The sequence below is a fragment of the Lissotriton helveticus genome, chromosome 3_1 (assembly GCF_964261635.1).
Source record: "Lissotriton helveticus chromosome 3_1, aLisHel1.1, whole genome shotgun sequence".
Taxonomy (NCBI): Eukaryota; Metazoa; Chordata; class Amphibia; order Caudata; family Salamandridae; genus Lissotriton; species Lissotriton helveticus.
The window spans coordinates 1,861,878,515-1,861,895,345 of record NC_136061.1 but is presented as its reverse complement, the minus strand read 5'-3'; the positions used below and the strand labels follow the sequence as shown (position 1 = coordinate 1,861,895,345).

Below are 16,831 nucleotides of genomic sequence, written 5' to 3'. Positions count from 1 at the left end.
CATTTCTATTGGCGGTAGCATATTTTCCAGCATTTACCAATGCTTGTTCCTTTTCTGCTTCTCTTATCAGATTCCTGCAGCCAAAACACTGTTAACATCCACTTTAGTGGAACTATATTTTCATAAAGTTTTGCGTTTTACTATTGCAGCATATTTATATAAAAATGTATCACCCTGAGAGATAAAGTGGTTTGCATAGAATCACAGGATGTTGGTGGCGACACTGAGACTCGGACCAGGTAACCCAACTATTGAGTCAGCAGCTCTGGCCGCTATGCCACATCCTCTCCACTCCTGTATTGTCTGTCAGGAAGCTCTTTCCTTCTCCCGGATGATGATTGATGAAAATAACTCTTTTTTTGTTACATAGGCGAAACTGATGCATTACCAATGCTTGTTCTAGATTTCAAATGTACGATCTATTGGGGCATGGGGAACCGTAAAGTCGTTCTTTACGCTGGGATGAGAAAACGTAAAGTCTCTGAGAAGAGCCTTCACAGGTTTCTTTGTAGTTTTCTTGTAGTTTATTTTTGAACAGCATCCCAGCGGAGAGCAGCTTCTTCCACATCAATAGCTCTCTTCTTAATGTTAATCATAGAATTCTTCTTCACTCCCATTCTACACGTATCCAAGTAACCAAAGCTATGACATAGGCAAGTAGACATCTCTACATATCTCCCTTATATACAATACAACAAATATATATAATATATACAATAATAATTAAGCAAGAAAGAACAAAAAGAACAAATGACTAATTTGCTCACTAAAAATATAGAAAGTAAACATTAAGAATCTTCAACTAATATTCCCCAGATATTTTCTCAACTAATATTCCGCAGATATTTTCTAAGTAATAATCTATGGCCTACATACTTTACAAACATTTCCTAAACTCCAAATTGTATCATCTTCCAAAATTACAAGATTGGATTTTAAATTTTTAACTTGAAAAGGTCCTATATATTTGCTTTCACCCTTACGAATCCATTCATTTTTCCGTACTACAACCCAATCACCCACTTGAATAAACACTTGTTTTACTCCTTTTCTGGAATTGTACACACTTTTCATTCTTTCTTGACCTTCTTCAACTTTCTTCAACATTTGATCACGATCAATCCATATTTTTTCTTTCTTACACAACCAAACAGGACATTCTTTTTTTCCTGGTTCCCTTCCCTTAAGAGACACAAAAGGAGCTACGCCAGTATTAGAATGGGGAGTAATTCTATGCATCCAGATCATTTTCCTTAATTCTTGTTTCCAAAACAACCCGTTTGCAAGAGATAACTGTACATTTTCCATTATAATTCGATTAACTCTTTCTACCAGACCATTTGCTTGAAGTCGAAAAAGAGCTACTTTTTCATGAGTACCCATCCTTCTAAGATAATCGACCATCTCCCTTGAAACAAACTGTACTCCATTATCAGTTACAATACTAGCTGGTATTCCTTCCTCATAAAACATCTTTTCAAGAAACCTTATAACGTTATTAGTATTCATTTCTCCCATGGTTTCCACCACAAACCATTTGGAATGATAATCAACTAAGACGAGAATAAACCTATCTCTCATTCCTAACTTATTAACTGGTCCAATAAAATCCATAGATAATTTTTCCCAAGGTCTTGATGGAAATTTTGTGCATTCTAAAGGAGTTGACGCACAACTTTGGATTCATCACCGTTCAAGCAAAATTGAAAATCTTTCACCAAGCCCTCAACTTCACTCTCAACCCCAGGCCACCAAAATGATTCTCTAACTCTCCGTTTTGACAATGTTTGACCTGGATGACCTTCATGAATAATCTTAAGAAAATGTTTCCTTACTCCTCTAGGAGGTACAATTTGCCTTCTCATGATATTTCCATTGCTTAAACTCAATTCTTCTCTCACTTTAAAAAATTCCATTAGTTCCAAATCTTTGCTATCACTAACATTCCAGCCTTCAACAATTTTGGATTCCACTTTTTTCAATACAGAGTGACTTTCCATGGCCTTGCTCCATTCCTTATACGACAAAGCAATGACTCCTGTGTTAACATCAATGTCACCATTTATATCACCACAAACTTCATTACACTCTATATCCAGAGGCATCCTCGATAAATAATCGGCAATCACGTTTTTCTCTCCTTTAACGTATTCAACTTGATAATTGAATTCCATAACAGATAGTAACCATCTAGAAATTCTTGGAGTTATGCTGCCTTCCAACCACCTTCCACCTTTGAAAATGTACAATAATGGTTTATGATCAGTATGGATTCTGAAAGGAAGACCCCATAAATAAAACTTAAAGTGACACATTCCCCAACAGTAGGCCAAAGCTTCCCTCTCAATTACAGAATAAGATCTTTCTGCACCTTGCAATCTTCTCGAGGCAAAACCAATGATTCGTTCTTCACCATCAACCACCTGTGACAATACTGCCCCAACACCAACTCCATTAGCATCAGTAGTCAAGAAAGTTTTTCCAACAACTTCAAAACGTCCTTATGTAGGTGCTTCAGATATTCTCTTCTTTATAAGCTCAAAAGCTTCCTTGCACTCAATAGACCATTCAAAAAGAAACATTTTCTTCATAATTTTTCTTAAAGGTTCAACAAGTTCAGTAAAACTGTTTACATATTTAGAGCAATACTCCGCTAATCCTAAAAAGGATCGATGTTCATCCTTATTCGTTGGTTCAGGTGCCATTGTAATCGCCTTAACAATACTTTTCTTGGGTCGTATACCTTCAACTCACTTCATGTCCCAACTAATTAACCTTTGTCTTTCTCAATTGACATTTTTCTTTTTTTATCGTCAAATTATGTTTCTCCAGTCTTGTCATTACTTCCTCAAATAATTTATCATGGTCAAAATAATCATTTCCAGCAATTAAAATGTCATCTTGGAAACAGCAAACCTTCTTCCTGTCTCCAAAAATCTTTTACATTGCTCTTTGAAAAACGGCTGAGGCCGACGCCAAACCAAAAGGCATCCTCTTGTATCTAAATGCACCAAAAGGTGTGGCAAAAGATGTCAGATGTCTCGATGACTCATGCAACCTAATTTGATGATATGCCGCGGACATATCTAGAACACTAAAAATATGCCCATTACCCATGGTTGACAACATTTCTGATATATTAGGCAGTGGTTCTCTATCTGAATTTCTTTCAGTATGGGTCCCAGTTATACCATCAGATCCAGGGGACTTCGATGGGTTCTACCTTCGCCCCTAGCCTAGCCTGCATCTACATGGCCACATTTGAGGACCAAATCATCAGACCAGCACACAACCCCTTTTCTGAGAATATAACACTCTGGCGCAGGTATATTGATGATATACTAGTCCTCTGGCGAGGGGACCAGGAGAGCTGCGATGCTTTTTGCGCGTGGATCAATCATCAGAACCCTTTTCTGAGATTCACAGGAACTATTTCAGATACCACAATACCATTCTTGGACCTAACTATCAGTCTGGACCAGAAAGGACTGAGTACCTCCCTGTTTCGAAAAGAGACGGATAAAAACAGTCTTCTCCTCTACAACAGTCATCACTCCAAGGCCTTGGGGGATAACCTACCCTTTGGGCATTTCCTGAGGTTACGCAGAAACTGTACCACTAGTTTCAACTACAAAAAGGAATCTGCCCTGCTCCAACATAAATTGCAGGATAGAGGTTATCCCACCAAATTGATTCGCGATTCACGCAAAAGGGCCCTCAACAACCCTAGAGAGGCTCTACTGGAGACACACCCGAAACAATCTGACAACTTGATTACTTGTGTGACCTGCTTCACAAAAAATTTGGCCTTCATAAAACAGACTGTGAATAAACACTGGGGGCTATTGAATACGGGGGACTTACACATCCCACGTCCCCGCTTTGCCTTTAAGCGTACATCCAACCTCAAAGATGCCCTCATACACACACGCCCAAAAAAACAAATCACCACCAATCAAAGTACTTTGTGGAACCTGCCACCTGTGGTGGGTCACTATCAATGTGGGGGGTGTTTTGTATGTCCACAGACAGTACAGTGTAAAGAAATCAAACTGTCCGATACATTCACATGGCATCTGAATAAACATACGAACTGCAACAGTCTCAGATGTAGTTACATGCTGATTTGCCCATGTGGAAAATATTATATCGGCATGACGATGAGGCAGGTGAAGCTAAGGATAATGGAACATAAGAGCAACATCCGATGTTCTAAAACACATACACGCCTTTATGAACACTACATGCAACACGGCCATCAGGCAGACAGTATCAAGTGGCTAGTACTTGAATCCCATCCTTCAATCACGCAACAGGCTCTGTTCAGGATCGAACAGCGATGGGTCCATCGCCTCCAGCTGGACTCTCTGGGCCTTAATGACTCTGTCCCCTGGTCATCTTTGGCCAGATAAATCCGTCCCTTCTGGGTAAATAATTATCATTACACTACTTGCCTTGATTAATGAGTATCTACCTACACTTGCCCCCCCCCCTTTTTTTCCCTCTGGGGGGGTGAATGTCTGTGCTCCCGCCAGGTTCCCCTTCCCTCTACAACCATTTTTTGAGCAAATTATGGTCACCAGGTATACTTTATCTGGTAGTAACTTACATTATTCCCTGAGAGAGAAAGAGATATATATAACAATGGTCTTCCTTCATATGTATGTATATGTATCTAGCATCTAACTATTTATACAGTTATCACTATGTTACGATCTTCATGATGCATTTACTTTATACATGGCCCCCTATGTGTTTGTGGCAACCTTGGGACTTATTCGACATTCAAGGGACACCCCTATAAGATGGCCGCCGCACTCCCAGGATCTTACTCCATGATATGGCTTGAGAACAGCGCACCCCGCCTACGCATGCGCTGACATGCCTGCCTTGAGACCACACCCACCCGCCCGGTCTCTGACGCTGGGACGCGAACAGCTCTTAAACCCGACATACCGGGACTCCGGCACCAGCTGTTCCGCGCTACTACGGGAGCGCCTAGCGTGTGGGTAGGTTTGCAAGCTTTGGGCTGCACGCATAATAGGTAAGAACGGCGTTCCTTTTCTGCACTACGGGGCCCATTGATATCACCGGCTCTGGTCGCTTTGTTGTTGGCGGTACTTTGACCGCGATGTTTCACGGTTCGCTCGAGCCTGTTGCCTGGCCTCGCTGGACCTCTCTAAGATTGGGTGGTGGGGTGTATGTCCTCGATGAGGCTGTGTGACTCTGCATGCATTCTGCTATGTAGCGAGCCTTGTGTCCGGCTTCGCTTTTTGCCTACAATAACACGGGGTATGGATGGCCTGATTACTGAGCTTACATGCCGTGTGTGAGGTTCGCAGTGCCCACCTGCTGACATCATGGGGCCGTACTACACGCCAGCCGGATGGGGGGGTCTGGGGGCCGGTTTTCAGCTCGGTGTGTTCCGGATATCGGGCTCTGGTGCTGTCACTAACATGCCTAGACTCCTGATTTCATGGCACTCTCTTAGCCATGACCTTCTCAATGGCTTATTCCCCATACCTATTCAAACCTGGTACCGGGTATTCGTACACATTTCTGTCTCTCCAGGTTACTATACCTTACTGTGCTTGCCCATGGGAACAGACTGCGAGGCCCTTTAGGGACACCTTTAGGGTAAGAACTAGCCTACGTCTTCATTCTTTTGCTGTGTTTTTAATCGTTTTGTACCAATGTGTCTACGGGCTTATTCTGCTGATATGCCCTGTGTTTTTAATATTCCTATGAGTGTGTGAATTCCTTTGGGAGAGCAAGGGTGACCAACTGCTTATTGAGGCGATAATGCCATTATAAAACGCTTGGCTTATTATCTTACATCTTTTCTAGGTCACCCCACTACTGCAGAACCACTAGGCCTGCACCCTTACAGACCCAGAGAGGTTGTATTGACTCCTTTTCTTTTCTTTTCACTGTGTAGTACTGTTTATTTGAGGTCCTGAGGAATTGCAAATTAAGCAAGAAACATGTCGACCTGATCAAAGGGTTTGAGGTAGTTCCACTGTGCCCCTTACAGCCTCTACCTCACCTCCCACATTTTAACCAAGGGAATCAGTCACGCGAATAAATGTCCTTGTGAATTGATTCACCTTTTTTAATAATCACTATCCCCACACGACTACACCTTCACCTTACCCCTCACACGCACACAACCATTGGCTGGAACAAAAGAACTCCGACAAAGAGTGCCTTTTAGGCGCCCGTCAGACATTGCAGCGCCAGTCTGACGAGGAGCAAGAGGCCAATGATGAAACTTGACATCTAGCTCACTGGGTGTGTGAGGCCTCTCAGTTCCAACAAGGGAGCTTTCTGCTCCCTGCCTCTACTCTCCTAATATATTACTCAACACACTACTCTTTTTATGTCCTCGGGGAACTTTGTACCTTCTGCATTTCATTAGTGGTTCTCTATCTACCCAAATATTCTTGCTGAGATCGCGCAAGTCTATACAAAGACACATTTTTCCACCATCCTTTGGGGCACTCACAATCGGAGCCAACCATTCGGAGGCTTCAATCGGCTCTATGATCCCTTGCTTCAACAAATTATCAATTTCTTGACGCAAAGGCTCCAACATTAAATTTGGTACATTTCTTATCTTATGAACAAGAGACCAAGCATTTTCCTTTAAAATAATCTTATGCGAAAATCCCTTCAATAGCCCTAACCTTGAACTAAAAACATTAGGATATCTTTCAAACCACTTATTATCATCACATATATCTTGAACAGCTGTCTTTTCTAGAACCATAACAGGTTCTTTGGCATTTGGGTCAATAATGATGTTGAAATCTCTCTGATGACGCCATCGAAGGAGATCAGACCCAAAATCTGTAATATATACTCTACCTCTAGTGCTCATGAGTCAGATGACAATGGAGGGGGAGTTGCACACAAGGCCACAGATTCACAAATACATTAGTAAATATCCTCCTCTGGTAATACTCTTATGAATGGGCAAAGGATTTCTACTTTCTGGAACTCAGTGATACACTAGACAGCTGTGTCATACATAGGTATCTAGTCATGCAACTGGGAATGTTTCATGTGACGTGATCCCTGACTTCCCATTTTCCCAATGTGGAACTGTGCTCCACTCTGTCGTTTTTGATGGGGTTTTTCTCCTTTGGGGAAACCATTTTACCATGTTCAGAAACACATTTACCTGCACACCCTCCAAGTTTGGAGGTGATGCAACTTCCTCCCAGCCCTGAAAGTGGAGTTACTTAAGCTCCTTGCTGGAGTAAAACCCCAACTGTTTCCAGGGTGGGATGGGCCACCTCACAGTTTGCAAACTCCAACAAACTCACAGGTCCACATTGACAACCAATTGGACCCCAACACCAAATCCCTCCTGGACACCCTCCACAACATTGGACTCCGCCAGATCGTGACTGAACCCATGCACTCAGCAGGAGACACCCTCAACCCCCTCTGCACAACAGGACACTCCATCACCTTCAGCCACACCACCGAACTCCCATGGACTGTACACCGATGCGTCCACTTCACCTTCAAAACGCCCATCATACACAGACACCAGCACCTGTTCCCATGAAGAAACTGGACCAGAATCACTGACCACCAGCTTACCTCTTCACTCAGCAACTCCACCCCAACCATCATGGAAAACGACAACCCCAACACAGCAGCCCAAACCTTGCACAGATGGATCTCCGACAGCGCCAACTCCATAGCCCCCCTCAAGAAAAATAACAACACCCTCGCCAAGAAAGCTAGATGGTTCACCACCGAACTTCGAGAGTTCAGATGCACCTGCCGCAGCCTCGAAAAGGCCTGGAGGAACACCAAATCCACAGAAACTCACATCAATTTCAGAGCCGCTACCAACGACCACCGCCAACTTATCAGAAAAATGAGGAAAAAAGCGATTGAAGACAGAATCTGTACACACGCACACAACAGCAAAGAACTCTTCAACATCATCAAGGAGTTCACCCAACCCACCAGGTAGTCTACTGACATCCCTCCCTCACAAGACCTCTGCGACAAACTCAGCACCTTCTTTCACCACAAAATCAAGAGCATCTACGACAACTTCGACGAAGACAACCAACACACGGAACCCCCACCAACCACCCCGACACCCTGAAGCCAACGATTGTCAGCTGGACAGCCCTCACCACCAAAGATACACGGAAGACAATGAAGTCAATCCACTTTGGGGCCCCCACGGACCCCTGCCCCAATCACATCTTCAACAGAGCCGCCGACACCATCACACCCATGCTCTGCCACACCATCAGCCTCTCCCTGGTGACCTCCTCGTTCCCCGACGACTGTAAACACGTTGAGGTAACACCCTCCTGAAGAAACCCTCGGCTGACCCCATCGACCTCAAAAACTACAGACCCATCTCCCTGCTCCCGTTTCATGAGAAAGTTATCGAGAAAGCCATCAACAGCCAACTCGCCACATTCATCGAAGAGCACAACATCCTCGACTCCTCCCAATCCGGCTCCAGGAAAAACCACAGTACAGATGCCGCCCTCCTCGCCACAACAGACGACATCTGCACCCTACTAGACAAAGGGGAAACAGTAGCCATCATCCTCCTCGACCTCTCAGCGGCATTCAACACGGTCTCCCACCGCACCCCAATACGCAGACTACACGACGCAGGGATCCAGGAAAAGGCCCTTGACTGGTTCAGCTCCTTCCTCGCCAACAGAACGCTGTGGGTCAAACTCTCCCCTTTCCTTTCGGACTCTACACCAACAACCTGCGGAGTCCCTCATGGGTCCTCCCGCAGCCCGGCGCTCTTCAAAGTCTACATGGCTCCGCTCGCCCCCAACGTCAAAACCTACGGACTCAACATTGTGTCATACGCGGACGATACCCAACACATCCTCTCCCTATCCAACGAACCCAACACTGACAGACAAAACTTCCGAGAAGGCATGGAAGCCATCGCCAAATGGATGAAAAAAAGCTGCCTACAACTAAACACCAAGACGGAAGTACTGATCATGGGCCCAAACCCTGACGCCTGGAACGACACTTGGTGGCTCCCCACCCACGGAAACCCGTCCACCCCCACAGACCACGCACGCAACCTGGGAATCATCCTGGACCCCGAGCTCAAAATGGACCGCTAGCTCAACTCAGTCTCGTCCTCCTGCTTCCACACCCTCCGCCTCCTACGTAAGACCTTCAAATGGATTCCCCTTGAGCACAGAAAGACAGTCACTCACGCCCTGATCACCAGCAGACTTGACTACGGCAACGCACTCGCAAGCTACAGAACATCCAGAACACCCCGCAAGACTGGTCCTCAACCTGCCAAAACACTGCCACATCTCCCAGCACCTGTGCACACTCCACTGGCTCCTCATCGAGGCAAGAGTCACCTTCAAGATGCTCACCCACGCACACAGGGCCCTCAATGACACCGGACCAGCATACCTGAACAGCCGACTCAAATTCCACGCACCCCAAAGGACCCTACGATCAGCCCAGATCTCCTACACCGTGGTCCCACGCACCAGAAAAACTAGATTGGGAGGCCGCTCCTTCTCCTTCCTCGCGGCCAAGGCCTTGAACGCCCTTCCACTCCACCTCAGACAGACAACATCGCTCTTCATCTTCCTAAGAGACCCCAAGACCTGGCTCTTCGACGCACCCCCTCCTTAATGGACTGGAACCTGCACTTCACCACTCCCAGCGCCTTGAGACCCTTACGGGTGAGTAGTCACACTCAACAAACGATTGATTGATTGATTGACAGGTTCGTGGGCATTCACAGACTTTAAAGGCAAACTATTTCTTTATCCGCCGACTCTCCACCCTTTACGTGGGGTTTACTGCTTCAGATTTCTCTGAGGTCACAGAAAGTAAAACCATTTGTACCAGTCAGAATCGCACTGTGAATTCCTAAGAAGTGTAAACAAAGTCATTTTCGGCCATAAGCAAAGGTTTACAACTGAAAATATATTGGACTGAAACAACATACATCCTTTTTTTTCTTTATCAGACTGGTGCCACAAATGCATCTGAGGTATATGCTTAGGCTTTCCCAGAAAGACCGCCTGGAAAAAGGAGCATAGATTGAGCATTTGTAAAATGGGGCGACTTCTGCCAACCCACATAAAGACTGTGGCTAGAGAGCTGCTTTCAGGGGTGGATTAGTTGGAAAGATCCTTATTCACCATTGACCATTCATGTTGGGGAAATCCACAGTGGTACTGCCACTAATCCCCTATTCCAACCTGCGGAATCAGGAATTATAGTCACTCAAGGGGAAACAACCTCAACAAGCAGTAACAGTATTCCCGGGTGCGAGTTTATCACTTGATAATCCCGAGATATTCAGAATCATGACCCACATTTCTTTCACAGGCCTTTTCATTTAAATTACGATTTTACAGAAGAAAACAAATGAGACCCCAGAGTCAGCCCATGCTTCCCCTCCGCCACCCCTTACAGATATACATCCCTTCATCGAAAAGTGTCACATTTTCTGAGTACCCATTCACCAGCTGAGGAAGGTTTTACCAATACATCTCTGCTCTTGCTCACATTTCTTTCAATATAGCATGTTCATTAAAAACATGGGGTCCTAGTTAGTAAGGGATTTTCACCATGAATATAGGTTTACAGCCAAAAATATTTGCATTTACGCCTGCCAGAAATTCACAAAAGGATTCCAGGCAGACATTCTTGGATTAACTACAATGCATTTTTTTTGCAACAAGTGTAGATAAGTGAGAGGCCACAAACATGTACGTTTGTGGGCTTTCGCAAAATCCAACACTTTCCTGCCCATGTAATGGTTTTAAAACTATCCCCCTTCCAATATGGGAAGGTAATCAGACCACCCTCAGACTCACAGGTGGTGCGAGGGAAGGATTTCATCCATGGGGAAAAATGCTTTCCCCACCGAAAAAAAGAAAGAATATTGTGTATTTGCCCAAGGGGCTCTGTTCCAGTGTCCATAATTCTACGCTATGTAGAAGTCCACGCACACACCCAGAGGGAACAAGACCCTGGTGCAACTGTCCTTGCATACTTCTGGGAATGTTTCTGAATAGGAATTAAAATGTAAAGGTATGTCAGGTGGAGAAGAAAATATCGGCCCTTACTTTTACATTCTTTTATGAATAGGGTCCATGTTTTTGTAACTTTCATTAAGTGACCCCGAAATTGAAAAGAAGCTTTGAGGTGATGCAATTATACCGTGTAGGAGGCACGATTCAGACATTCCACACAGTTCAGAATTTGTGTGCTTTGCAAGTGCTAGCTCAATGGGTGTTGGCGCGTGATTGGAATTCTAGGGCTTATGTGAAGTATGAACTGCATGGCAGATGCCTAGTAAAAGTGTGGATGGAGGTACATTATTGGTGATGTCAGAAGCAATCTTCACAATTCATCACCAGACAAGACACCCACCCCCCCATCATTACTCCGCTTGCCTGTATATACCCCGCACGAAGAGACTCATGGAGGTGAGGCGACCTACCAGTATAACGTTAGTTCCGGAGGTATTCAGCTGTACATTGGACTGAATGAAACCATCCTGGCTGACCAAGAAGTCAGTGCTGTTCTCAATGCTGTATGTGATGGCAGGATTCTTCTTCTGTAAAATAAAGAGAAAAAAAACGCCTGTCAGTAAGCTGATATCAACAGATTAAAACAAACCCAATTTAACGTCCTTTGTCGTCTAGAAGTATCCTCCCCCTATTTACGCTTGACGAAGAATAGGGGCAGCTGGAGAATATTTCCCCCTATGTTCCTGCAGTCTCAAGGTTATTCCTCTGAATGGGACTAGGAGCTCTAGAACCTACAGGTGCCACTCCATGACCCTTCTATTGAAGATGGGTACATTGAGTACGGGTGCTCAACCTGGCCACATTCCTTCTTCGGAGCTCGAGGAAGTAAGATCTGCAGCTCAGTGCTCCAGCCAGGATGCATCTTGGGGGCTCAGAGTGACCTGGCGAATAAAGGGGTTGGGTTAAAGTCAAAATGGACTGTTTTTATAAAAAATAAGAATTGTCTGATTTCATAAAAAGGGAATGGACAAACATTTCACTCCAGGTTTCCACACAGCTCTATCATTACTGTTTGGTGGCAGATCAGTTTTGTTCAAAATCTTTTAACGGGCTTGAAACAGTGAAGGGTTAATGCTAATAAATACGGCCCGGTCACTAGCTACCCCATATTTGCAAAATTTCTGGAACTTTTAGACAGAAAGTTCACAGATGAAACATATATTGTCTCAATGTTGCTTTTTTTGTAAGGCATACATGGAAGAGTTTAGCCCCTGGCTCGAGAACTCCATGGGGCATATTATCAAGCAGGGCTTTAAAAATTATCGCCGTTTTAGCGGCAGAAAACTGCCGCTAAAGCGGCGATAATGGGCTTCATAATATGGCCTTGTGAATTCTAATAGAAACCCATGTTCTTGTGTGAACATGGGCTTCTATTGGAATTCTCCAGGGCATATTATCAAGCCCATTATCGCTGCTTTAGCGCCAGTTTTCTGCCGCTAAAATGGCGATAATTTTAACGCCCTACCTGATAATATGCCCCCATGTTTCCAAGATGTCAATTCCCAGTTACAAATTCTCAATTATTTCTATAGATGATGTGTTGGAACTTTGGGGCATATTAGCAAGAACCTCGTTAAAATTATCGCAGTTTTAGCGGCAGGAAACTGCAGCTAAAACGGCGATAATGGGCTTGCTAATATGCGTTATAGAATTCCAATAGAAGCCCAGGTTAGATGTGCAGGACATATAACCTGGGCTTCTATTGGAATCTATAACGCATATTAGCAGGCTCATTATCGCTGTTTTATCGGCAGTTTCCTGCCGCTAAAACGGCGATCATTTTAACGAGGTTCTTGCTAATATGCACCCAAGTGTCTAAAGAGAGGGAAGAAATTCTTTGTGAAAAGGAGAGGTAGGCAGATGGTAACAATTAGACAGGGGATGTTTCCCTGTTCGAGTGATGGTGTAAGGATGCTTGGCTACTCTCTTAGGGGCATATTATCAAGGAACGGCGTTAAAATTATCGCCGCTTTAGCGGCAGGAAACTGGTGCTAAAGCGGCGATAATGGGCTTGATAATATGCCCTTGAGAATTCCAATGGAAGCCCATGTTCTGGTGTTAACATAGGCTTCTATTGGAATTCTCTACGGCATATTATCAAGCCCATTATCGCCGTTTTAGTGGCAGTTTCCTGACGCTAAAATGGCGATAATTTTAACGCCATTCCTTGATAATATTCCCCTTGGTTTGCAGGGGAATAGTTGGGTTAAAGCTGGACACCTCTATGTCATCGTTTTAGTTGAGACCGAAAAAAATGTATAAAATACCCAGGGCTGAGACATTTTAACACACCGTGAAAAAATAGTAGATTGCAGCACTTTTGTATGTATATTTAATTCATGGGTCTATAAAAGTAAGCATTCTGTTTATCCTTTATGTTTTATTGTTCCTGTATCACCATGAAGCAATAGTTGTTCTTATTCAATTGGGTTGAAGTTGCAAGCATCGAGTTGAATGAGGTGACCCAGTGTATTGTGGAGAGTAAGACATTTTCCCATCCTGCACTGGTAGAGTGATATTCATTAATAACCAGAAGGGACGCAAAACCTACCAACTGGGGCTACGAATGCAAACTTTTTTAATTTAAATGCTTTTATTTGTTCTTCAAACTAATTAGTTGGCACCTACAAGGAACACGTTATTGGTTGGGTATTGGAACTACTATTGCAATTTGGTAGTTAGTTTAAGGAAAGAATCTTGGCACAAGGGGTAGGGGGTACGGCTGGTCTGTTTCATTGTTATATTCGTCTATTTGTTTTTAGCCTAGCAGAGTCGGTGTCACATTGTTATTCGAGTCAAAGATTGTTTTTCCGTAAAGCTGCCTGTACAGTATGTCTTGCTGTTTATATTTCATATGGGTTGCTGTCGGTATGACTGCAGCATGTGTGTGCTGGAGAATAGAAGTTTTAGAAGATTGGATAATACTGTGCCAGACAGAATAAACTTCGAGGGAGCTGTCAGTTGCAGAGCGGAGTTGGGATTGAAGGATCTGCAGACCAGTTTTTGTGAACGTACTCTCAAGGTAGGGTTTTATTTGGCAAGTTACATCAAAGGAAATGCCCCAGGTGTCTATAATCCTGACCCAGGCTGGCATTATTGCCCTTTGCTTGGGAGTGGCACTGACAGATGGGTCATATTTTATTGTAGGATGAACAATATACCAACAGACCCTTGGATTATGTGGCATTGCGGGAAGGTATACACATTCTCCACGAGTCCACCCAAATCTGATTGTGAAGCTGTTAGACCTGGCATCCTTGGTATGGTTTCCCCTGACATTTTGCCTCTACCTCCTGTATTTTTGACACTGTGCTGGAATTCGTTTTTGCTGGTTTAGATGCTTTGGGCACATTGCCACTGCTGATCAGTGCCAAAGTGCAAGTGCTCCCTGGTTAAATTGTTACTATGATTGGTTATCCATGACTGGTGTTTTTTTTGTTTACCAGTAGGTCCCTAGTAAAGTGCACTGAGTGTGCCAGGGCTGGTGATTCAAATGGTACTAGTGGGCCTGCAGCAGGGATTGTGCCACTGGTTAGCCCAAAAATGGTGTCTGAGGCCTGCCACTGCAGTGCCTGTGTGCAGTTTGGTAACTGCCATGTTATCCTGGCCAGTGTACACACTTGCCAGGCCTGACCCTTCCCTTTTCTTACACATTGGAAAAGCCTATGGTAGGCCTGAGGTACCCCTCTGGGCAGGCTGCAGTGTATGTGAAAGGTAGGACTTGTTCTAGTGTGGGTAACATGTCCTGATAGTGAAATGCTGCCAATTTCGTTTTTCACTATTGAAAGGCTATCTTGCCCATAGGAAAACATGGGGAATGCTGTGTAACATTTTTACCAGCATATCTTCCCATAGCAGCGAGATAGACGGTTGTAATCTGGTATCCCTGACCTCAGAATTTAATAACCCATCTTTTAGTGAAGATGGTTTTTAAATTCTAAGTTTGGAAATAGCACTTTTAGAAAGTGGCTATTTTCTTGTTCAGCCTTTCTGTGTGCCTCTGCCTGTTTGTGGATTGACTGTCTGGTTTGGGAGTGACCAGGCCTGGGGTGGCTCCAGGAGGCTGGGTGAGTCAGCACGAGGCTGAATAGACCTATCTGCAAGTACAGTGGTGGGAGGAGGAGCACCTGGGTCTGACTAGGGCTGTGCCTACCTTCCACAATGCTGGCTCCACCTCCTGTGGTGCCTCTGATAGCCCTGGCCCACACTCACAAAGGAAGAAGATGTGCACTGGCAGAGTGCACCCAGAACTGGTTTGTACTGGGTCCAGGACCTCTCACATATGAAGAACAAAGACTTTTGGGGTATAAATATCTGAGCTGAAACCCCTAGAATTTAGATTAGGAAAACAATTGTGATCGAGAAGGAATCCCTGCCAAAGAAGAACAGTCGGGAAGACTAAGGAAAAGTGCTGCCATTGCTGAGTGTCTGGGAGCTGACCTGCAGTTGCTGTGATTTCTGAGGAGGAGGACCAAGGGACTGCCTTCTGTGTCCCCCTTGCTTGAAGAGGAGATGTGCTGTGTGATTTGCACCCTCTGAAGTATACCTGTCTCCAGGTTCCTGGGAAGAGCTGGCTTCCTGTTGCAACTCAGGGATATAAAAGTTGCCAAGGACCTCTACAAACTTGCCCTACATCGTGCTCCGCTGTCCATGCTGTCTCTGGGGCTGTCTGTGTGTCCCCAGGACATCATTTGTGCTGCCCAGCTTGCTGGCATGATTGGCTGTTCTCCACCAGTGCTGAGAGCGCAACGTGCATCACCGCCGCCGGCCCGTGATCAAGATAGACGCAGAGGGCCAGAGTTGTTTTTGGGTGCTGAACATTCACCGCAGCAACTCGAGCTGTGTATCCGAGGCCGGGACAGCCGAGGAGAAAGAGCCGCGAGAATCCCTGGCTGGCATTCAACGCCGCTGGCCCGGAGTCATCGCTGAGCCACGCTGGGATTGGTCCCAGCAGTGTGGGTCTCCCAGCAACAAAGGGGCTCGTCCGGACGGAGCCATGGTGTGACTAGAGGAAGCATGAGGTGTCTCGTAGCGACCAGGCCCCCACGCTCCTCAATGACAACAAAGCTGAGCCCGAAGACGGGGAGCGCCACCAAGAAGGGAGCTGCTTCGCAGGGGATCTGTGCGGTCTACAAAGTCCCCCTCAGCATTCTAAAGGTAACCAGCTCCTATCTGTGACCGAAGCCGGCGCAAAAGGGAATTGTGTCTTAACGCCCTGCCAGCAGCCCGCCTAAAGAACAGTTAAATCTTCTGGTGACTGGCGTGCGCCCGTGCAGGTACGAAGGGGGTGATTTCCTGATTTAAAGCTGAGTACACAAGTGTAGCACACTCCGTGCTACAGCGGGGACATTTTTATAGTTAAGGGCACCATTTTACAGTGATTCTCTCTACGCAAGGGCATTGTTGAGGAGCACCTTATTTGCATTTTTGAAGTAACTTTCCACACGCTAGCAACAAGGGCTCACAACCATACTGAGCCTACAAGTGCCTTTATTCTTACAAGCACGTTTTACAAAGAGAACATTGCTAAAGTGAACTTTTCCTACGTAGGAATATTGCTACAGTGAACATTTTTTAAACAAACCATTAATGGAAGACAATCTATTTTTGTATGTGGGATTCATGTCGTTTTGACTCTGCCTAATTAAGATAAAGTGATTTATATTTTTATAAATAACTTGTGTAGTGTCCATTTGTGGTGTTTCAGTACGTTACTGTGAGTGCTTGTACAAATACTTTACACA

The 16,831-nt window shown here is 44.8% G+C and overlaps 1 protein-coding gene across 4 annotated transcripts in view; it reads right to left on the bottom strand.

Moving 5' to 3' along the window:
* Window positions 1-16,831, bottom strand: part of CDHR5 (cadherin related family member 5) — a 392,579-nt gene that overhangs the window by 83,846 nt on the left and 291,902 nt on the right. For all 4 annotated transcript variants that reach the window (XM_078682818.1, XM_078682819.1, XM_078682820.1 and 1 more), the window contains exon 11: window positions 11,498-11,614. In XM_078682818.1, the coding sequence (XP_078538944.1) occupies window positions 11,498-11,614 (117 nt within the window). The remainder of the gene's footprint in view (window positions 1-11,497; window positions 11,615-16,831) is intronic.